This window comes from Trachurus japonicus, chromosome 10, assembly GCF_045865225.1.
Source record: "Trachurus japonicus isolate A0001 chromosome 10, Traja_1.0".
Lineage (NCBI taxonomy): Eukaryota > Metazoa > Chordata > Actinopteri > Carangiformes > Carangidae > Trachurus > Trachurus japonicus.
The window spans coordinates 16828213-16850765 of NC_140916.1; the positions used below are offsets into that span (position 1 = coordinate 16828213).

At 44.8% G+C, this 22553-nt stretch overlaps 2 protein-coding genes across 7 annotated transcripts; both read left to right on the forward strand.

Annotated features, from left to right (window-relative positions):
• Nucleotides 1–636: 636 nt before the first annotated feature.
• On the forward strand, nucleotides 637–7125 carry ints5 (integrator complex subunit 5). The gene is made up of 4 exons (XM_085789652.1): nucleotides 637–899; nucleotides 1752–2004; nucleotides 2988–4967; nucleotides 5772–7125. Exons 1-4 carry the CDS (start codon nucleotides 805–807, stop codon nucleotides 6489–6491), a joined length of 3048 nt encoding a protein of 1015 aa, XP_085645778.1. The 5' UTR covers nucleotides 637–804; the 3' UTR covers nucleotides 6492–7125.
• Nucleotides 7126–8183: 1058 nt separating this feature from the next.
• ganabb (glucosidase II alpha subunit b) lies at nucleotides 8184–22313 on the forward strand. 6 transcript variants are annotated; one of them, XM_085789655.1, is made up of 25 exons: nucleotides 8184–8473; nucleotides 8993–9094; nucleotides 9178–9286; nucleotides 9651–9778; nucleotides 10616–10795; nucleotides 10972–11037; nucleotides 12291–12348; nucleotides 12473–12554; nucleotides 12791–12887; nucleotides 13002–13182; nucleotides 13558–13711; nucleotides 13832–14067; nucleotides 14193–14319; nucleotides 14429–14508; nucleotides 14596–14736; nucleotides 14953–15049; nucleotides 15367–15468; nucleotides 16163–16406; nucleotides 16680–16744; nucleotides 17002–17078; nucleotides 17281–17355; nucleotides 17489–17602; nucleotides 17696–17805; nucleotides 19806–19906; nucleotides 20590–22313. In XM_085789655.1, the coding sequence occupies exons 2-25, from the start codon at nucleotides 8994–8996 to the stop codon at nucleotides 20697–20699; spliced, it is 2835 nt and encodes a 944-aa protein (XP_085645781.1). In that variant the 5' UTR covers nucleotides 8184–8473; nucleotide 8993; the 3' UTR covers nucleotides 20700–22313. The 6 variants fall into 6 exon arrangements, with proteins under 6 accessions (XP_085645781.1, XP_085645779.1, XP_085645783.1 ...); XM_085789653.1 differs by having other exon boundaries at nucleotides 8184–8214; XM_085789654.1 differs by lacking the exon at nucleotides 8184–8473 and adding an exon at nucleotides 8489–8507.
• The last annotated feature ends 240 nt before the right edge of the window (nucleotides 22314–22553 follow it).

Consider the following 22553-nt stretch of genomic DNA (forward strand, 5'->3'; position numbering starts at 1 on the left):
TCATATGCAAGTGCATAGGCAAACATAAATGTATACAATTAAACATTTTAGCTCAAAATAGGCACAATTTATCTATGTTATTCCTCATGATGAACAGAACAGCCAAGACCATGAGAGACTAATGCTAAAGAAGATAAACAAAATGATTCCCTAAAAATGAAAAAATGAGCAGCTATTGTTGTTCTATGGGACAAAAAGTTAAATTTATCATATAAATATATATATTGAATAAATATATAGTGAATAAATCATCTAAAAGTATGTTAGTCAAAATATTTTGTAGCCTACTGCAAAATTGTTCCATTCTTCTTGTTTCACCCTGAGCTATTGAGTTTTAATACCACCATTACAGTCTATGATATTGACTCAAGGCTTATGTTCTACACAAAACAAACCTCCAACTGTTCTTTGATAAATATTACTAAATAAATAAATAATAGTATTATTGTTAAACAATGTATATTTTAGCAATACTATGTTTATTGAGACAAAAAGCAATCTATCTTTTTGGCGGCGTGGCTAGTCTAAAGATATGGTTAATTCACCATCATGTTTTTTTCGAAACGTCCTAAATTTAAAAAGTTCCCACGTGCGCCGCTAGATGTCGCCAGTGACGTCATCTGTCCGCGTCGGTGAGCCGCGTCACGGCGACGAAGAAGTCCCACCTTCCGGCTTTGTAGCGCCCTTTCGTTGTATATTTGTTCTGAAATTGTTCAGGGGAGAAAAAAATAACCACAAGACGTCCTTGTTGTTGAAGTCGAAGCCACGTTAGCCGAGAGGAGTGGGGTTTGATGTGACGGTTTAATGTTGAAAGACCAAGCGATGTCTGTGGTGTTCGACGGGAGTCCGCTGAAAGCGATGCAGAGCTCACACACTCACAGCCCGCAGACCGCGCTGAGGTGAGTCGGTGCAGCAGGACCGGACCCTTCAGTCCCTGTGCTGCATGGTCCGGTTCATAGTGAAGATTACTGCACAGACAGTATTGGTCCAGAGTTGTATGTTACTGTTTTCTGTAGCCAGCTCACGGACTGATAACATAGGGTTAGGGTTACACTGAGGAAATGTTGATAAAACAATAACCAGCATGCACTGTGTTACTATACAAGATAAGATCAATTGAATATTTTACGACTGCAAAGCATCACTTAATGGTAGTATTGTTTAGTAATTATTGTTATTGTAACAGTTCTTATTATTATTCATTATCTAATTCTTTAAAAACTGTAGTGCTAAAATGATAAGTTCAACCAGTATTCTCAGAAAATCCAGAATATCACTTAGGTCCAACTTCTCAGTTATGACAATGTGCTGATTTTCTTTGATATAGAGCAGCAGACTTTTCATTTAATCAACAATTGATCATTTTTATTTTATTATTCCAATGTTTCAATTAATACATTATTAATGTATTAATTAACACGTCCTCCAAAATGGAAACACACACCTCTATTTTCGTTCCTTTTCCTCATCATTTTCCATTTTATTTATTTATTTATTTATAAGTATTTTGGGGACTTTTTGCTAATTGAAAGGATAGTTGAGAGAGTCAGGAAATAAAGAATAAAGAGAGTGGGAATGACACGCAGCAACGGGCCACTGGGGGATTCAAACTGGATCCCACTGCAGAGAGAGAGTAGCCTGTAGCCTCTGCATATGGGGCGCCTGCTCAACCCAGTGAGCTATACAGCACCCCATCATTTTCCTTTCACTGATGCTAAACTCGACCCTTTGGTAATCATTTCATCCTCCAGTGCCCAGGAACTGTCCCAGGAGATAAAGTCCTTCATCAGTGGCGTCGACACCGTTCAAGGCCGGAAGCTCAGTGTCCGGGAACATGCCCGCTGTGCTGTGCGGTTGCTGCGCTCCGTCCCGGCCTGTCGAGGGGCAGTGCTGGAGCATCTGAGGGGCGTGTACGATGAGCACGTCTCTGCCTTCCTGCACAACCTGGAGACAGAGGGGGACGCTAGCTCTGGGGTCAACGCTAACCTGGAGGACATCATACAGGTAGGACACATAGTGCCGGGAAAAAGTATTTGCCCCTTCCTGATTTCTTACTTTTTTGCGTATTTGTCACACTTAAGCTTCAGAGAGGGCTGTGTAACACGTTCCTGACTGATAGATGTCAATTATTTCTTTTCTTCTATATTGCAGCATGATGTGCTGCTGTTTGAGATCTCTCAGCCTATTTCTTTTCTGGGCAAATTGAATCGTAGGCAACTAGACTTGTATTTGTCTGGGAAGACATTTCGCCTCTTATCCAAGGGGCTTCATCAGTTGGTCCAGCTAGTGCGGACTAGTGAGACTTGTTGTGTACAAACTGATGAAGCCCCTTGGATAAGAGGCTAAATGTCTTCCCAGACAAATACAAGTCCAGTTGCCTACGATTCAATTTGCCCAGAAAAGAACAATGGCCTGGATGAATGAGAATACCCATAGACATCTCTCAGCCTACTTTACTTCACTCTGTTGAAGTGTTTTCTTGGTTCAACAGGTCTGGCAGTGATCAGGCCTTGATGTGGAGAGTGAAATTGAACTCGGCTTACCAAAAAATACGATTTGTCACAGTTAGTTTATGATTTAACAACACTTTTTCACATAGGTTCAGGTAGGTTTAAATGAAAAAAACTGCATTTTATATTTACTTGGGTTATCTTTATCTAATATCAAAATTTGTTTGATGATGATCTTAAACATTTAAGTATGACAAATCAGGAAGGGGTCAAATTCTTTTTCGCTGCACTGTACATAAAACTATTGTAAAATTAGAAGCTTTTATTTTTGAAAATGATAAAGTAGTGAACATATTTAGTTCAATAAAGATTAGAACATCACTGACCATTTCCAATATGTTCTCATTGGTTTAGGGTTAGGGTTACAGTAAATCAAGAATGGTATATTTGTATCGCTCAGTATCGCATAACTCATCCAAATCGGTCGGAAAACTGGCATCAGTTAAATTTCTGATAATTATTCCTGCTTATCAACAGGAGGTCCATGGCGTCCTGTCGGAGTTCATCCGGCTCAACCCTCGGGCCTGGGCGCCGCTGGTGTCGGCCTGGGCGGTGGACTTGCTGGGTCAGCTGAGCAGCAAACACGCCGGGCGCAGAGTGGCGCCGCACTCCTCCAGCCTCAACGAGCTGCTGCAGCTCTGGATGTCTTGCGCCGCCACCCGATCGCTCATGGAGGCGTACTCCCAGTGTCTGGCCGCCATGCTGGCCTGGTGCCCCGACGCCTGCGTGGACGCGCTGCTCGACACCTCGGTTCAGCACTCGCCGCATTTCGACTGGGTGGTGGCTCACATCGGCTCCGCTTTCCCCGGCACGATCATCAGCCGCGTCCTGGCGTGCGGCCTGAAGGACTTCTGCTCGCACGGCGCCAAGGACCAGGGGCTGATGGCGGCGATGGGGGCGGACAAAGGCAGCCGAGTGCCCAAGATCGGGTCGGTGGTCGGGATCCTCGGACACCTGGCGGCCCACCACTCGGACAGCATCAGGAAGGAGCTGCTCAGGATGTTTCAGGAGAGTCTGAGTCCCTCCAGCCCGCTGTCTCCCACCTCCTCCTCCACTTCCTGGGAGAGTTCCCCTCAGCTCCGTCGCGCCGCCGTGCCGTTTCTGTTGCAGCTCGCCGCGATGTCCCCCAACCTCTTCGGCGCCGTGTCCGCGGAGCTGGTCGAGCTGTTGCGCCCGCCGGTGCTGCTCCAGCTGCAGGCGCTGCTGCAGGGTCTCCCCAGGGAGGAAATGGACAACATGCTGGGGCTCGCCGTCCACCTCATCAGCCAGAGTCCCTCAGGAGGGGCGAGGGTCCTCCGTTTCCTGGCGGACACCGCGACGCCGGCCTCGGTCATCATCTCCGGCCCGACGCTCTCGCCTCACGAGGGCGTCAGAGAAGGCTGCGACCGCCTGCTCCAGATGCTGCTCCTGCATCTGCACAAACTGGTGTTCAACCGCTCGGACGGCGCCGAAGGAAACCCGCACCACTCCGCCTCCTCTCAGCCGCAGAGGGCGATCCCCTTCCTGGAGGAGCTGCAGTCCCACGTGGGCGAGCTCTGCGCCGAGACGCTGCGGCTGGAGAGGAAACGCCACCTCTGGCTCCATCAGCTGCTGTGCCTGCTGTCGGTGTACGGCGGCCCCAGCGTGGCCACCGAGGCGCTCTGCCAGCTGCTCACCCAGGCGCGCAACCCGGAGGAGCTGGCGTTGGCGTGGCAGCTCCACACCACGCTGTCCTCCTGCATGGCGGGGCTCATTCCCGCCGCCGTCGCTCGCTGCGTGGCCCAGATCCACACGCACACCCTGGGGCCGCGGCAGCTGAGGCAGCTGCTGCTCAACCTGGCGGCCGCCATACAGAGTCAGGACGAGGAGCGGAGAGGATCGGCGGGCGCTCAGTCCTCCATGGCCGTGCAGGTGGGCTCGGCGGTCTCGGGGCACCTGCACGACTTCGGCCCCCTCCTTCTCCACGGCGACCCGGCCGTCTCTCACGCCACGGTGCGCCTCCTCTCTTGCAGCCCCCTCCCTCGCACCTCCCCCCCGGCGCACTTGCTTCTGCTCTCCCGCGCGGCGGTCACCCATTTCTTTCTGGCGCTGCGGAAGAGGGGAGAGAGCGGGAAGACGGGGAGGGACGGCGGCCAGGCGAGCGAGGCGGTGAACTGCTCGGTGCTGCTCCTGTCCCGGTTCGCGGCGTACTCTCCGCTCACGCTCAAGGCGGTGCTTCAGCAGCTGGTCGAGGGAGCGCTCCATAAAGGCAACACTGACCTGTTTGGAGGGCAGATCGCGGACATGTCTGGCGCCCCCGTGTCGACCCCTTCCGTGTCCCCTGACCTCGGAGCGTCCCTGCTGGACATCAACAACCGATTCGGCACCACCGTCAACTTCTCTGGCAGCGTGTGGTCTGTGTTTCACGCCGGGGTGATCGGCAAAGGTCTGAAGATGCGCGCGGTCGCACAGCTGCCGGATCCATCTGGAGTCATCCAGGTGAGTTACAGCGCTTTTTATTTTTTACCAGGAGCACAGTGTCCCCTAACTTAAAGGGATAGTTCAACATTTTGGCAAATTCACCTATTGCCATAATCCCTATAGTCATAGGAGTACGTTCACTACCTTTAAGTATCGGTGAATTGCTGTTTTGAGATCCGCGGGCCAGAGATACGAGCTGCTCAGCGAACACAATGGAGGTGAATGGTACAGGTCCCCTGTTTATGGAGGGGAGTTTACCAAAATGTTGAACTATCCCTTTAAAATTTTAGGAGCACAAGCAGAAAATTTAGGGGCGCACACCATAAATCGACATGCAAGGCAAATATTCACATTTTCTTTTCATTCATGATCCTCACACACCTTGGCCTGACACCTGTACTGACCGATTCATGTTCCACCAGTGTAAAAAAAAAAGAGGCACATGGTTGCACATGTGCAAATAGATAAGAAATTTACTTGCACAGTCTTAAATTTAGGGGCAAAAAACCTCCATTCAGGGTCAGTCTGGACTCTGGAGTCCTGGTTACAGTTAGTTAGTTATTGTATTGCTGTATTTGAAGAAAAATTGCAAGTAAAAGAGGTTCTTTTTCTATCGCGGAGTAGATCAGTTTGAGCTTGAAACCAAAGTTCTGCAGATACAGACTTGTATGTTTGATTTTATTTACTTCTGCATGTGATATGAAAAATGAAAATGATCACAAAAAGTAGGATTTGTGTAGGAAGTGTGATTTTGTGTATTTTGTGTTTGATTTACTGCAGCAGAAAAGACTGAAATTATGTCATAATTTCTTCTTTCTGTAGAACGTCCAGACTCTGCTGGCGGTGGTAGTCCAGTGCTGCAGCTCCTCTGGTCTCAACGGCTCCATCAACGGCTCGCGACCTCCATCCGACCCCGACGAGCCTCCACCCATCAACGCTGAGGCGGCCAAGGTCGTCGCGGTGACCCTGGTGGAAAACGTCTGTCCGGACGTTGCCAACGGGGAGCTGTCCTGGCCTCCAGAGGAGCACGCCCGCACCACGGTGGAGCGAGACATCCACATCCGGCGCTGTTTCGAGGCCCACCCGGTGCTTTTCCCTCTACTTCAGGTGGTGGCGGCCGGACGCCCGGCTCTGTGCTACTGCTCCGCCGTGCTCCGAGGCCTCCTGGCCACTCTGCTGGCCCACTGGGAGGCGTCCCGTGAGATGTCGTCCACAGACTCCCAGTGGCACCTGCAGGCGTCCTGCCTCCTGGTGTCGTGCATGGGAGAAGGCCAGCTGCTGCCTCCCGTGCTGGCCAACGTCCACGAAGCCTTCCCCCACCTCACTCCCTTCGAGGTGCGGCTGCTGCTCCTGGCGGTGTGGGAGTACGTGAGGGGCAATGGACCAATGCCCCAGAAGTTTGTCTTCAGCTCAGAAAAGGGCCTGTTCTGCAGGGATTTCTCCCGGGACGGTGACGTGGCAAGATACGTGGCTCCGATTCACAGCGTGCTGCATAAAAACATTGATAGACTGGGACACCTGTGCTGGCGTTTCCAGCTCTGAACGGTTGTGAACCACGACGAGCAGGTGGCTGGGAATAAATAGCTGCCAGAAAGTAGATGTAATAATGTGCTACATTGTTCCGTGACTGGACTACAAAGTTGCTGTTACTGTACCACAGTTTCATACAAGTAAAGCAGCTGTGTGTGTGTGTGTGTGTAAACCTTTTGTACCATATTTTTTCGACTTTTCTAACAAGTTGTTTCTGTGAGAAAAACAAGAGAAATTGCAAACGTGTATATTGTGTTCATACAGAATTTGCTCCACACAAAAAGCCAGCCTTAATGTGTCATTTCAGTGAGAAATAAACACACATCCATTTATAGACTGTTTTGTACAATTGCAAATTGTTCATGTTTGAAAATTTAGAAACTGATATTTCAACCACTATTCACAATAAATCCTCATTTGTTCCTGGAATATGTCTTGAACTGAGCATCCTTGTTTTCATCTTGCATCATCTTGCTTCAATGTATCATCACAGGACTCACTGCATTCAAGGCTATCAACACAGTCTTATAGTCTTATTACCAAGGTCTTCCCATTAGTTTGTATTGTAAGGGAGTGTATTTTCATTGTAGAAGACTGTCTCTTAAATTAATAGTTACTTTCTATGGCATGTACAAGTAAATTTGTTATGTTTCCCCCAATAACCAAGCAAACTTTTTTAGAAAATTTTGAAAGTGAATATTACACAGTGTATCAGAATTAATATGACTATAGCGATTATGGCAATGGGCCAATTTGCCAAAATGTTGAACTATCCCTTTAAGATTGTCTTATTCTATACACCAAAAATTATCTTGAAACTCCTTGTGGGGGTCATGACCTTCAGAAGTCCTGCCATCAAACTATAATGTGATTGACAGTGATAGATTATCACCTAAGATAAATGAAAGAAGGTTTAAGAGATTAAAGGTTTAAAGAACCTGTATTTAGGTCGCTTTCAAAGACAAATGCAAAACATTTCATATTTAATGTTCATTCCTACAGTGAATTGCATATTTTTTCGATCTTTGGCCATTGGTAAGACAAAACATTTGATAACATAATGGTTACTCTTTGATATTGTGATGATGACTAACAAACTGTAAAGATGTTTAGACCAGGGGTGTCAAACTCATTTTAGTTCAGGAGGGGCCACCACATAGAGTTTGATGTCAAGAGGGCCAAACCAGTAAAATAATAGCATAATAACGTATAAATAACAATAACTCTAACATTTTCATTTTGTTTTAGTACAAAGAAGTACAAGTATTATTAAGATGTTTAGAGTTAATGAACTATCCTTTTGCAAACCAGTGTGGAAAAACCTGATTTTTAAAAAAAGAAAGAATTGTGCAATCGCAACAATATAATGCCTCTTCTATTTAATTTTCACAGCTGGATTGGACCCTGTGTCGGGCCGCGGTTGCATTTGACAACCCTGGTCTAGAAAATCATTGTGATTGATGAATTACTAATTATTGTCAGGCTATAGGTTTACAAAGTCCTGATTTATTGCAGCCCTATTGTGTTGGATTGCATGAGACTGTTCACGTGCTCCCGTTGCCTTGTACACTGTGTGCACTTCTCTGTGGATGACGTGTCATCTGTTCATACGAAGACGCACGACGGCTGGTTCCGTTGCGTAGTGGCGACTCTCGCTTTTTAACGATCTTTGTTGCGGAGTGAAATGGGCGGAGCTAAGCGGGAGGATAATCAAGATGGCCTCCTTCACTGAGAGGTAAGACAAAGCAGTTCCGCTCTTTCATCCTGAATTAAACGGCTGTTAGATGCGTTATCAGTGCCGGGGAAACCGGGGATTAACGCCCACGGGTGCGCACTCGGTAAACGGGTCAGCAGCTGTTTTGTTTCGGGCGGTTTAACGGGCGATAGGAAGGAAAATCATACTGGGAAAAGTCGAGATCCCCCCCCCTCAATTGAATTAGCGATTTGACAGTCAGTCCTCCTGTTAGCACGACATCCTGTGCTGTCCAAAAGAGGTGAATTACGATAACAACGCAATCAGACAAGCAGGTGATACGTCGACCGTTAATGAGTAATGCACCACCGTTGCCATAGTAATAATGAGTTCTAGTGTTCTGTCGAAAAATCCATAAATCTCATTGGCTGTGTGAGCTAGCTGGTGTTAGCCGCTAGCTAATGCTGTCTCTTGGCATTAGTTCAGACACATCACATCGCCCGGCTTTGACAGGAGGAGTGTGGGGGCCTGGGATAAATCTCTGCATGGGTGTAATATGAGAATGCAATCCTCGGCATTGGTGTTTTTAAACGTTAATATATGCGGGGTGTAGCTGCTACCAGGGAAACGGTGACCTTTTTCTGGCACATTTTACCTCCATAGAGGGATCAAAGTCCGAGTGTGGTTTTGTGCAACTCCGGTGTATGTGCTGCTGCTGTAGTTTGGCTCCGGTGTTGCTCAACCAAATGTGACTCATTGCATTTGGAGAAGTGATCTGGTTTTAAATCAAGACTGACTGTCTCCTTGGTTTTCTTCACAGGATGGCGCCTGTCCTGGTGCTGTGGCTGGCCGTGTGCCTCAGTGGGACGTGGGCTGTGGACAGGGGCAACTTCAAGACCTGTGACCAGAGTGCCTTCTGCAAGTGAGTGCAAGATGATACAGTTTTAACTTGTCAGGGTAAAAAAAAACAAAAAATAAACTCTTGGTTACTGACATTTCCATCAGGCGTCAGCGAGCGTTGAAGCCTGGTGAGTCTCCCTACCGAGCCCTGCTGGAGACCATGGAGCTGACCAACACCAGACTCACCCTGCAGCTCATCAACGACAACAACAAGGTAAATCACACATTAAAAAAAAAAGCAGTTGATACTGTGGTAAAAGGCTCTCAATGTTTGACACAAAGTCTTGCAAGGCCAACGTGTCTTCTTGCAGTGGATATTAATCCCCTTTTCCACAATGACTCCTCTGCTTACTAAAGCTGCAGGAAAATGTAACATACCGTCATTAGAGCGTCAGGTGCCAGTTTTTCCTCCTTCCTTGGGGTATTAAATGTCTAATATGACAAATCAATCCCAAGTATTTTGCAGAAAACTGGCCCTTGGCTGAACCCGTTTGTCAACCCCTGTTTCATAGTTTGTCAGATACAAATGAAATTCCTCTGTCACCCTCTGCCTCTATCTCTATGTGTCTGATTCTCAGGTGCGTCTGCTGCTCGAGCTCTACCGTCTCCAGGGAAACATAACAAGGGTGAAGATTAACGAGCTGAAGCCGCTGAAGCCTCGCTATGAGGTCCCTGACGTGCTCATCAGGGAGCCACCTACTGAGCCGTGAGTCTCCCTTTGGAGTTACTAACTCTGTGGTGTGAGTGGGTAGGTGGAGGCTGTAATGTTACAGAATTAGACTTTGAAAAAAAAAGACTTACTGTGTGTGTGGGGAGGGGTGGGGTGGGGTCCTCCTTCCAGAATTTTCTTTCAGATTTACTGTAGGTGAAAAAATGAGCATGAAAGGCTTCAATATGAAAGAGGCAAAGTTAATATACCTACCTTATATGTGACATGTCACAGTCGGAGAAACTCAGGCATAAATTATAACATTATATCCTTTTTAGTGCTTCATTTTCAAGGACTTATGGAGACACTTGGGTTTTTAGTACTATAACAAGTTAAATGTCAGCTGTAAACCAAAAAAAGGGCTTATTAGGTAAATGTGTAATTACTTATAACGTGACTCTTGGGAGATGTGATTTAAGTACGACACAACAGATAAAGAGAACATGAAAAAAGCATCTTATTTGGCTCTAAATATGGCGTGGAAACAAAACGAGCTCCACTGCATCAGTTGAGGCATAATTCTCCTGTAGAGACGACAGGAGTGTTGAAGAGCTGAAACTCTGAATATAAATTCTTCCTCTGAAACAAAAGGGACCACTTGAAAAAGAGCCAGCCTATTCACATAATTGCTGTCTGGCTTTATCTCACAATCATTTCCAACTTGTAGCCTTGAAGTTCAGTTTGACTACAGTAGGGTGTAATAACAGACGAGAGCAGATAATAGACTGACAATAAAAGACGGTTGTAATTGAGTTCTTTTTAGTTTTTTATTCTCACTTTTCTTACTCAAAAGGAAATCCTCTCTTGACGCTCATCTCCTCTCTCTGCCCTCAGCCTGTCTCTCTTGTCTCAAGACGAGAACGGGGTGGTGTTGTCGCTGGGCGCCGAGTCTCAGAGGGTCATCGTCAGTGCCCGGCCCTTCCGACTGGACATCATGGAGGGACGCGAAGTGCTGATGTCGCTGAACTCGCGTGGCCTGCTGGCCTTCGAGCACCTGAGGATGCGCAAGGACACGTGAGAAAACCACACAATTAATTCACACAGGTTTTTTTTAAACAAATACCAGCCCGCTCTTTTGAATCCACGTTCTCACTCAGTGGATGATTTCTATTTTTGTTCCCATGAAATGGTTTGTTTTTTGAGTATTGTCTCTGACTCGTTGTTTTGTCCTCTTCTCCCTATCATCCTAGTTTCTCCTATAAAGTAACTAGCACAGTGGCTAGCGTGTGGGATAATATCAAGAGGGTATTCACTAGGTAAACACCCTTAAGATTTGTAAGTGTGTATTCTGTTCCTTGTGCCAATGCTGCCAATAGTGACATAAGATGTAGGGGCTCCCATCACACTACCTCCTGTATTTACCCTCCAATGTGACTGAGTGTGAAAGAGAGTTGGTGGGTGTGGGTGAGTGTGTGCATGGCCGCTGTTTGGTTTGATCCCGAGTTAAACAGTCGGTAAGGATAATTTACATAGCAACAGTCATTTTAATTTCATGAAACAAAAAATAAATCATCCTGATCATCAGAAAAACACTTTCACTGGAAGATTATGCTGCAGGGTCTGCTGCTGCAGGGTCTGCTGCTGCAGGGTCTGCTGCTGCACCCCCCCCCCCCCCCCCCCCCCCCCCTCTCTGTCAGATCTGAATCACACACCTCGTAGTGTCACTTCAGCAGCTCGTCTGATAACTGATCTAACACTGCAACTGCATGACCGACTGGGTCTTGACTAGTTGTGTTGACTGATTTGTCTCGCCGCTTGCTCAGTTTACAGAGAGAACTAACCGCAGTAGTCGAAGAAGCGATGGCGTTTAGGACTTTGCAATTATCTAGTCTGCGTCCCACCAGAAAGCTTTTTGCCTTCTCCGCGGGCATCGCTGCTGCTCACCTCCCAAACCCAACAGCAACATCTCTCTTTGTGGTTATACTTGTGTTTATGTTCTTGTGTATTTTCATATGAGATTTAAAAAAAGGAGCAAACACTTATAAAAACACACAGATCATTCACTTTGACAGCTGTGTATGTGACTAACGAGAAGTATTTGCAGTTCAGGGCTGTGAGAAAAGGCTCTTTTGTGCTACACCATGGCCTGGATTATGTCTTGGTGTATGTCGGATAGGTATCAGTTGGTCCTTTTTTTTTTTTTTTTTTAAAGGAGCCTTTTGGGTGGTACATGTTTCAGCCTCTAGAGCTCCTGTCCCATGATGCCTAGCTTGAAATAGCCACAAGGCAGGGAGTTGCTCAAATCCCCTTTGTCATTAATGTTAAGTCATTCAACACCTCGTAGAGTACCTGTTAGTTGTTGGTGTGGAATCAGGGGGCAGTCACCAACCTCCCTGTTTTTGCGTCCTTTTCCTTTTCATCATCGTTTACTTATTATACTCCCGTATATTGTCACTCTTCACAAGACGAGGTGTTTCTGTCAAAGTGACACACATTTCTTTTTCCTGTGAATCCCCCCCCCTCCTCTCCACTCTTCTCCTCGCCCTCCACCGTCTGTGCCATGGAGCAGTCAGGCAGAGCCAGAGGCCGAGAAGAAAGAAGAGGGTGATCCAGCTAACGAGGCCGAGGTACTTGCTACACTAAAGTACATTTAGTAGGATTTAAGTCGACAATGTCTTGCCCTCTTTTATAAATACACCACTTGTACACTGTCTCCTTGTTAAATTACTTCATGACTTGTTCACCTGACAGGCAGCCAAAGAAGAAGAAGAGAAAGTAGAAGACGGGATGTGGGAGGAAACATTTAAATCACACTCAGACGGCAAACCTAATGGTAAAGTCAATTATATTTTCAGTTATGGGTCATTTTAGTGTAATTACAGGTACCTTATCATCTGACTGTGTGCATTTTAATTACCTGGTGGCAACGTGTTCCTCAGACAAATGTAGTGATCTCAGCTGTAAAATTGCTGAGATCATTATATATATGAACAAAAGAATTACTACTTTGTGATTTTTTTTTTCATTTTGCTGCCTCCTGACTGATTATTGGATGTTCCCGCCCCACAGGTCCATCTGCTATTAGTTTAGACTTCTCATTGCCGGGTGTTGAGCACGTATACGGCATCCCAGAGCACGCAGACACCCTCAGGCTCAAAACAACAGAGTGAGTGGCAACGAGCAAGTCGTCTTTCACATTCAGAAAGTTAGTCTGACTAGAGTTATTAGTGTAGTCTTCACAGCTCTGGGTCAAGCGTGCATGTGTGTTTGTGTGTTTCAGTAATGGAGATCCATATCGGCTCTACAACCTGGACGTGTTCCAGTATGAGCTGTTTAACCCTATGGCTCTGTACGGGGCCGTCCCGGTCATGTTGGCCCACAACGCCCAGCGGACCACCGGCATCTTCTGGCTCAATGCTGCTGAAACCTGGGTGGACATCAGCTCCAACACAGCTGGAAAGGTAGGGGAGTTTTATTAATGAAGAAACTTTTCCAGTCAACAAACCTTTTTGTTTGGGGCGCCTAGTGGCGCAGTGGGTTAAGCAGGCGCCCCATGTGTCGAGGCTGTGGTCCTCGTGCAGGCGGTTAGAATCCCACATGGGACGGCCCTTTCCTGTGTGTCATTCCCCATCTCTCTGCCTCCCCATTTCCTGTCTCTCTCAACTGTACTGTCAAATAAAGGCATGAAAAAGGCCAAAAAATATACAAAAAACAAACCTTTTTGTTTGAAGTAAATGAAGTTGAACTGCATTTTGTGACTGCATGGCGGTTGAAATGGCCATGATGAGTGTCTGTACAGTATCACAGATTTTTTTATGTCCTTGCTCCGTCCCCAGACGGTGTTTGGAAAAATGCTGGATTATGTTCAGGGCTCCAGTGAGACTCCACAGACCGATGTGCGTTGGATCTCTGAAAGCGGCATCATCGATGTCTTCATTATGCTCGGACCAACGCCCAAAGATGTCTTCTCTCAGTACGCCTCGCTTACAGGTAAAAAGATGGATGAGTCGCTCAGAAATGTGTTTTACTGCCTCGTCAGGTTTTGATTGACTTCCCCAGTCTCACCTTCCTGTGGTTGTTGTCTTCTCTACCTCTCATGTCGTCCCTCAGGCACTCAGTCCTTCCCTCCCTTGTCCTCCCTGGCCTACCACCAGTGCCGCTGGAACTACAACGACCAGGAGGACGTGCAGGCGGTGGACGCAGGCTTCGACGAACACGACATTCCCTATGACTTCATCTGGCTGGATATCGAGCACACCGACGGCAAGCGCTATTTCACCTGGGATCCACACAAGTTTGCGTCACCGAAGGAAATGCTGCAGGGTCTCATGGACAAGAAACGCAAGGTGTGGATTATAATAAAAAATAAAACCCTACATCAGTTAACCAGCCTGTAATCAGATTTCTTAACTGAAGATTTTATACCTTTAAGACTTTCTGCTCAATTTCCTTTTCATTTTTTTTTTAATAGATGGTGGCCATTGTGGACCCTCATATCAAAGTAGACAGCAACTACAAGATCCACAATGAAATCCGTTCTCGGGGTTTCTATATAAAGAATAAAGATGGAGGAGACTACGAGGGCTGGTGCTGGCCTGGTAAGTCTAAATGAATTACCAGAAGCTATGTAGAAACTGTGTATTCAGAGAAAAACATTAAAGTTGTAGTGACGAGATTGTCAGTTCATAATTGTATGACGTGCTTTAGGGAGCGCCGGCTATCCAGACTTCACCCGTGCAGACATGAGGGCCTGGTGGGCCAGCATGTTCGCCTACGATCAGTATGAGGTGAGATACCGAAGATGACGAGGATTTAGTGTAACTCTCTCTGATAACAATGACCCTGAGGTAATTTTCTGGTGGGCCTCTGTCCAGGGCTCCATGGAGAACCTGTACACCTGGAACGACATGAACGAGCCGTCGGTGTTTAACGGGCCGGAGGTCACAATGCACAAGGATGCGATGCACGGAGTCTGGGAGCACCGTGACGTGCACAACCTGTATGGCTTCTATGTGGTGAGTGCACACGAGTCATCTGAACAAAATACAAAAACGGCCTAATGCAGCTCTCAATAGGTAGAAAAATATACGATTACCGTTCAAACGGTGGGAATTAATGAAATGTGGAATATTACATTTTAAGATTTACCTAGAGATACTGTACAATTCTACTGTTAATTCTTTACAAACTGCTCTCGCTTTACTTAACTGATTATTATGTGTAACCTCCAGCAAATGGCCACAGCGGAGGGTCTGGTCCAGAGGTCAGGAGGAGTGGAGCGGCCGTTTGTTCTGACCAGAGCCTTCTTTGCTGGGTCACAGCGCTACGGTGAGTCACTGCTTTCACCACTCATCCTCAACACCACCTCATTTTACTTTATCCTTGAAAACACACTAATGAAATTAACCAGCACACATTTAATAGTTCTCTTGTGCTGAATATACTTCTCTTTGTTGTGAGTTATGCCCAGTAATTACTTGATCTTACTGTGAAGTGTCCAACAGTCTGACACGATATCAATGGAGGATAACTGTATAGCCAAGATTAATAATCTGAATGTTTTATGAACTTTAATGACACTAAAGTAAAGTCTACCATTAAAAATGAATTCCAATAACACCAAGAATGTATTATTCCATCTGCAGGTGCTGTGTGGACTGGAGACAACGCTGCTGAGTGGGACCATCTGAAGATCTCTATCCCCATGTGTCTGAGTCTGGGCCTGGTTGGCATCTCTTTCTGTGGTGGTGAGTATCATCACACTTTCCGTCTGCTGCTGAACTCATTGTTCCTCCCGTTGGCTTGTGTGAAATGACCAATTTCAGATCAGGTGATTTTGATTGCGTGAGCTATTTTCGAATAGATTTAATGAGATTTAAATTGTCGTCAAAAAGATTCCTACTGTTGCCGTGACTGGGGTTGAACCTACTTCACATCACAGCAGGTTTTTACAATACAGACACACAAACACCTCATAGAAGGTGAAAATCTGACGGGTGATGGTGATGGTTAACTTATAAAACTCCTTATTGTTTTATTGCACCATGTTTGAGTTAGGCTGAATAGAGTTTCAGCAACAAACAAGTCTGACTGAATATTTTAAGAGTTTTTCAGAGTTAAAGATGTTGTGACTTTTCCAACAAGTTGGAAAGTTTAATAGCAGGTTTATGTCTTTGGAAACGATGTTACAGCCCTGTTGCTCTTTATATTCAATCGTAACAAGTCACTATCTGCAACATCAGCCTATAAAAACATGCACAACATAAATCACTTAACAGACAGCACAGATTCCCTGTGTAATCTAGCTGCAGTGATGTTGAACCGTTATGCTGCACATTTGAATTAATATTATTAATTATTATTTCAGTTCTGCTCATAATCTATAAAGACAGAAGATCTCAAGAGGTTATTGAGTCCGTGTCACCTTCTCCATCTTCACAGCTGACGTTGGTGGCTTCTTCAAGACCCCGAGCCCTGAGCTGCTGGTGCGTTGGTACCAGACTGGAGCCTATCAACCGTTCTTCAGGGCACACGCCCACCTGGACACCCCTCGCCGCGAGCCCTGGCTCTTTGGTCCAGAGAACATGGCGCTGATCCGTGACGCGGTGCGCCAGCGCTACACTCTCCTGCCCTACTGGTACCAGCAGTTCTACCAGGCTCACCGCACCGGACAGCCCGTCATGAGGTGAGTGAGGACGGGGCAGAGAAGAGCTGCGTTTGTCTCTTTCATGAAAACTTTTAAATGGCAGTTTCAGTTAAAATGATAAAATCTAGATATCAATACTTGCTTGGTTTAGGTTTAAGATTTGCATTATAATTATGCGTAACAGTCCGTTAAACTAAATAATTGTATATACTACAAATAATGCTAAATGTATTCACTGCAAATTTCATGACCCAAGGATAAAGCTTTCGTAAATCCCTAGAGGTTTTCTTCACATGTGCATCTCTGTTGCAGACCGCTGTGGGTGGAGTATCCTCTGGACGCTGCTACTTTCGCTCTGGATGACGAATTCTTGATTGGTGAGAAATACAAATGAATGTTTTCCTCCACCTTAACTGAAATATTTTTTTATCAGTGTGTTTGTGCACTGACTCATTTCATTTGATCAACAAACTGTGTATTGTTGCAAGAAGCGTTATCTTGACATTAGTTGTGTGTGAAACAGGCCTGTTCGCTGTGAGAGCTGCTGAGTTAGAAGTGGACAAACAAGAGTTGAAATTTGAAATCAAGTGATGACGGTTACAACTCAATTGAAGTTACTTAACTTTGCCTCCAGGGAGAGACTTGTTGGTGCACCCAGTGACTGAGGAGGGAGCCAGGGGAGTCACCGCCTACCTGCCTGGTAAAGATGAGGTAAGAGGAGGAAACACAGGTTTAAACACAACCAGGAGTTACTGTATCTTTCCTGGGTCTTTAGACTGTCTTTAGTGTTTAGGTGGGGTTTTTTTGTTTTTGTTTTAACAGGATTTCTTTGTTGACAGCATATCTGCAGATTTGACTTGTTATTAGTTGAACCTTGTCTTACCTGAATGTATTTATGTGTGTGTGTCCTTAGGTCTGGTTTGATGTCCACACCTTCCAGAAGCACAACGGCGCCCAGAACCTTTACATCCCTGTTACCATGAGCTCTGTAAGACACACACACACAAAGATGAACTGTGTGAAATGATACTCATACATTTGAAGTCCCTCTCCACATCCTTTTTAATAGCTAGTATTGTTCTTCATTCCCCTGGTTCTAACATGAAACCTTCTGTCTTTAGATCCCCGTTTTCCAGAGAGGTGGCTCCATCATCCCCAGGAAACTTCGGGTTCGCAGGTCCTCCACCTGCATGGAGCACGATCCCTACACTCTATACGTGGCTCTGAACACCCAGGTAAGACACAGATGACGTCTGCTGCTGCTCTGACGTGCTGCGCGCCACAGGACAAGTTGTCATCTTTAAAGTTTTGTTCCTCTTGTCTGACAGAGGACGGCTGAGGGTGAGCTCTACATAGACGACGGCCACACGTTCAACTATGAAAAGAAGGAGTTCATCCACAGGAGGCTGTCCTTCGCCAACAACAACCTCTCTTCTGTGTAAGTGATGATAAATATTCTCTTGGTCTCAGTTCAGTGGAAGACACTGTCTCACTTTAAAGGGATAGTTCACCCAAAATTGAAATTTCACTCATCTTCTCACCCTCATGTCGACTAAGGGCTGGGAGAAGTTTCAGAGTCCCCCGTGCCTTCTCTGAGTTACAGGGGGTCTCGGCGTAGCAGTGCATGTCCATGTAACGGTTGCAAATGGATACCAACTGTCTTTGTAACAAAAAGACACACCAAAAAACATCCAAATACCTCTATGCTGCTCGTATGTAATGTCCGTCTTGTATTGAAGCCCCGAAATGCGAAATTGCCCCGAAAAAAAAAAAATAAAAGTCTATTTTTCAAGCTTGTTTGTAGCGGAAGCTCCTCTTCCCGGTTCGTCAAATTTGGACGAACCAGGGTCTGTCCTCTTCCCAGTTCGTCCAAATTTGACAAACCGGGAAGAGGAGCTTCGAGGCACGGAGGACTCTCAAACTTCTCCCAGCCTTTAGTCGGCATGAGGGTGAGTAGATAATGAGTGAAATTTCAATTTTGGGTGAACTATCCCTTTAAGTAACAATATACTGTACACAGAGATGGACCCCAAATTTTCAACATGGCTTACATCTTTTATTATCAAACACAAAATTATTATTAGTCTTATTAACTGAAGACGGATGCTGGTTGGAGGTGATAATGTCAGCTTTATTTCTTTAACACATTTAAACACAGTTTGAGCTGATTAAAAACTAATTGAAGTAAAGTAAGCAGAGAAAACAAATGTGCAAATACTCACTGTGAACATGACAATGGATTAGAAAGTCAGTGAGCTAAAGGACAGTGAATCAAAATATTTAGTTTAATCAAACGTATGAAATTACACTGTGCAGGGTTTCCCCCAGAAAACTTGTTAAGCCCGGTGGTAGGGTGGCACCAGCGGCCCATCGGCGGGCCACCGGTGCCCAAGCGTGTTTTTGTGACAGGGGCCTGACCCTGACCGATGGCAGGGCCCTGTAGGTAACAGATTCATTAATGGAGCAGTAGCATTTAGCAGGTGTGATTCCATAAGGCTTTAAGATCCATGTTAAAAGTTGACTAGAAATTTGAAAATATTATCATAAACATTTGTTATTATAAGACTTTATGTAACTTAAACACCAGCTATAGCAGAGTCTTGCAGAAAGGCACTCTTGAAATGCTGTTCAATCAACCACAAAAAAAGTAGGCCTAATAACTATAATTATAAAAAAAAATTTAAATAAATAACATCAACTGTTTGCATTAAAAACTAAAAAACAACTGCCTGGTGTCTCCATTGTTAAAATCTAGCCTTATTTCCATGGATGTATTATAGATCCATCATCCATGTTTTGTTTTGTTTTGTTTTGTTTTTTTATTTTGCTCCGAGATTTTTTACATCTGGAGTCACGTGCACATGACGTACCACGCTCTTTTTTCGGTCAGTCGTCATGGAAACGTGACACTCACGGATCTACTAGAACAAACGTGTGTGATCGCGAACTTTACGAGCTGAAAAATGAAACAATGGATCATTTTCACATCAGGTCAAAGCCCCGCGGCTCACAGGAGTCTGGAGCTCTGACGCTGCAGGGGACGACGTGCTAACAGCTACCAGCTAACAGCTGCTACAGCAGCTGACCGAGCCTCTGGAGCTGCGGCTCGGCTCACGTTAACGTGGACTCGGTGCGGTCCTCTCGGTCAGCTGGTGAAGCAGCGGTCTGATGCTGTCTATTGTCTGATGAGCATGATGTCCGTGACGTGTCTCGTTATGTGCGACGAAGTTGTGACGTTGTCAGGTGATGAAAAAGACACCTGATCACGTGTTTATTGAGTATAAAAACTGATTAAAAAAATTAATAAACGATGCTTAGCCTGGCGGGGGGGCAAGTAAGGCCTGGCGGCCCGCCAGGCTTATAATACACTGGGGGAAACCCTGCTGTGTCTGTATTATAATACCTACCATGACCGTCATGTCTCTGCTTGGTCCACAGTAACCTGGCTCCAGATTCCCAGTTTACGACCCGCTCCTGGATTGAACGCATCGTCATACTGGGAGCCAGTAAACCCAGCAAGGTTACCCTTAAAGCTGCTGGTGAGTGAAATCTGTTGAAATGCCTTGATCTGTTTCACATGAGGCAGATCAACAGGTTTTATTGCATTCTGTTGATGAGTCTAATCAAAAACACACGACAGTACAATAATCGGAGCAATATTATAACAAATATGAAGCTAAATGCAAGTAAACATAGTATAAAAAAGAGATGGTTGATGGATATTTCTTGAATAGCTACTTTATCTAATGTATTTATTTTACCGTTACTCCACACATAATAATCTGTTTCTGAAGTTGTTATAAATCGCACCCCAGCGTTACTCAGCAATGGTCCAATAACACAGGCGCTCCAAACTGGTGTTGGTGTGAAAATCTGTTAATATAGGTGCCATCTTGACTTTTTAGGACCTATTTATTAATTTTCAACACACCAGCTCCTGCCAGGCTTCACTTCCTCAAATTAGCAATTTTGTATTTGTCTTGTTTTTTGTCTTAACTTCAACTTTTCTAAGAAAAAAAAAACATTCCAGGTTGAATAAAAAAGATGAATTTGTTTGCAGTTTTCATCCTTCGTAACTTTTGATATTTCTCAGCTTTAATTTAGTCTAAAGGGTTTTAATTTGGTCCTGGTTTCTGCGTTGGATGAGTCGCATCACAACCTGAGATTAGATTGTCTGATGGACTGTGTTTGCTTCCTCTAATACCGTCTCCTCCTTTCACAGATGGTCAAGAGAGCCAGATAGAGTTCGATTTTGACGCCTCCATGTCTGTGTTGACTCTCCGCAAGCCTGGCATGAACTCAGGGGCAGACTGGACCGTGATGCTTCAGTAACCATGGAGATGGAAATGGAGGAGCGGGAGGAGAGAGAGAATGACTGAAGTGGACTGAACAGGAGGAGAGAGGAGGGAGGGCGCTGATACCCAAGACTAACTAAAGCAAGACAGGATAACAACCATGGAGAATGAAGACAAATACACACATACACAAACACACACACACACACTCAAAACATAAATACAGTTTTCAGCCCTACACACACAGACGCCCAAATCCATGTTAGTCACATTGAGCCACATAACATCTCTGCCATTTCCCTCTTGTGTTCAGTCACACTGTAAAGCCTAACAAAAAAAGGTTACTACTAGATAGATAATTATGTTTGTCACATTATTCAGATAGATAAAAACTGAGCAACTCAAATCATTGTTGTAATTGATCTTTGGGGTTAAGAAAGAAAACATTCAGGCACTTCTTCTTTTTTCTTTTTTTTTTTGGTTGTTGTTGTATTTTTTTGTTTTATTGTCCATTTGGTTTTCCATCCACTCTGCCTCCAAAGAAAAGACGCTGTGGGGTCAGCCTTTTGCCATTTAAAATGAAGGTTCACACTCAAAGCACATGCTCCACCTGCTGGTGATTCCCTATATCTGTTTTTGACTTGAAACTCCTCAGACTTTCATTCCATCCCTCTTCGTAAGCTACAGTAAGCACTTCAATCAATCAACGCAGTTAGCACTAGACCTCCTCCCTCTTTTACTTGTGCCACATTTCATATGTTTGGGGAGGGCTCGCCAACAATCTTCTTTGTGGCTGCTCATTAAACTTTCATCCTGCAGTTTCATTATTTTTCCTGATTCTGCCAAATGTAAAAAAAAAAAAAAAAAAAAAAATGAAATCTTACCAATCCTGGCCCGTTCATTCTTGTTTAGCCTCTCCCTGAATTCCCAAGTGATGAATTTGTGGTGCATGGAAATGAATCATCATCATCATCATCGTTGCTTCGCGGCAGTAATTATCAGGTCGTTCAGCTGCTGCACAGAGAGGGGATTTTCAGCTGTTCTTTTGAACAAACTTAGCAGTGGGAATCACTTCGGGGGACTGAACCACTGACAGTGTGGATCATCCTGTTGATGTGCTTTTTTTTTTTGTTTTGTTTTATCAAGTTCTTTTTCCAGCGTTGTTTACTAGATTATTTTTAATGCACTTGAGGAAAAGTGAGAACTTAAAATTTAAAACTTAGATTTCATGTATTATTAGTTGGCAGGACAGTCCAGGATTTCCATTGTGTCATTTGGATCTTAATGAACAGGTCAAGTCCAATCCAATATCTCACTCCCATATCCTTTTAAAGTCCTCTGATTTACATGGAAGTCAATCCTAAATGCACAATTAGCAGTCGTAAATATTCAAATGATTCTCTGGAGACTCGGGTTTATGTCGTGTCTAGTCAAATCATCTGACCTTTTTTAGGGGTTTTGTTGCTCTGACTTTGTTTCGTTGATTGTTTTTATGATCATAAATGTACATGTTGCTGCAGTTTTGTTGGTGATGGCTTGAACTGGTGGAAATGGAAGTGAAGAAACAGACTTCAGCTGTCGATCAAAGTTGTCAGATGTACTTTAAAAGATGAGACCAAGTGAAAATAAAGTTGACCAAATGTAAAAGAAATCCCTGTTTTTGACTGAATGTACTTGAGATAATGTCTTTTATACACTTAAGTATCAGAGCTTACTATTATTATTTTAAAACAAATCAACACTTGGCTGAACATCAACATCATCCATGAGTTAGTACAACTTAAAAAAACTATCCATTAGGATAATGCACAAACATCTTAGTTGTCACACTGAGATGTATGCCAGATTTTTTTGGAGTAACCCCTTAAATAAATCACTATTTCATTCAGTC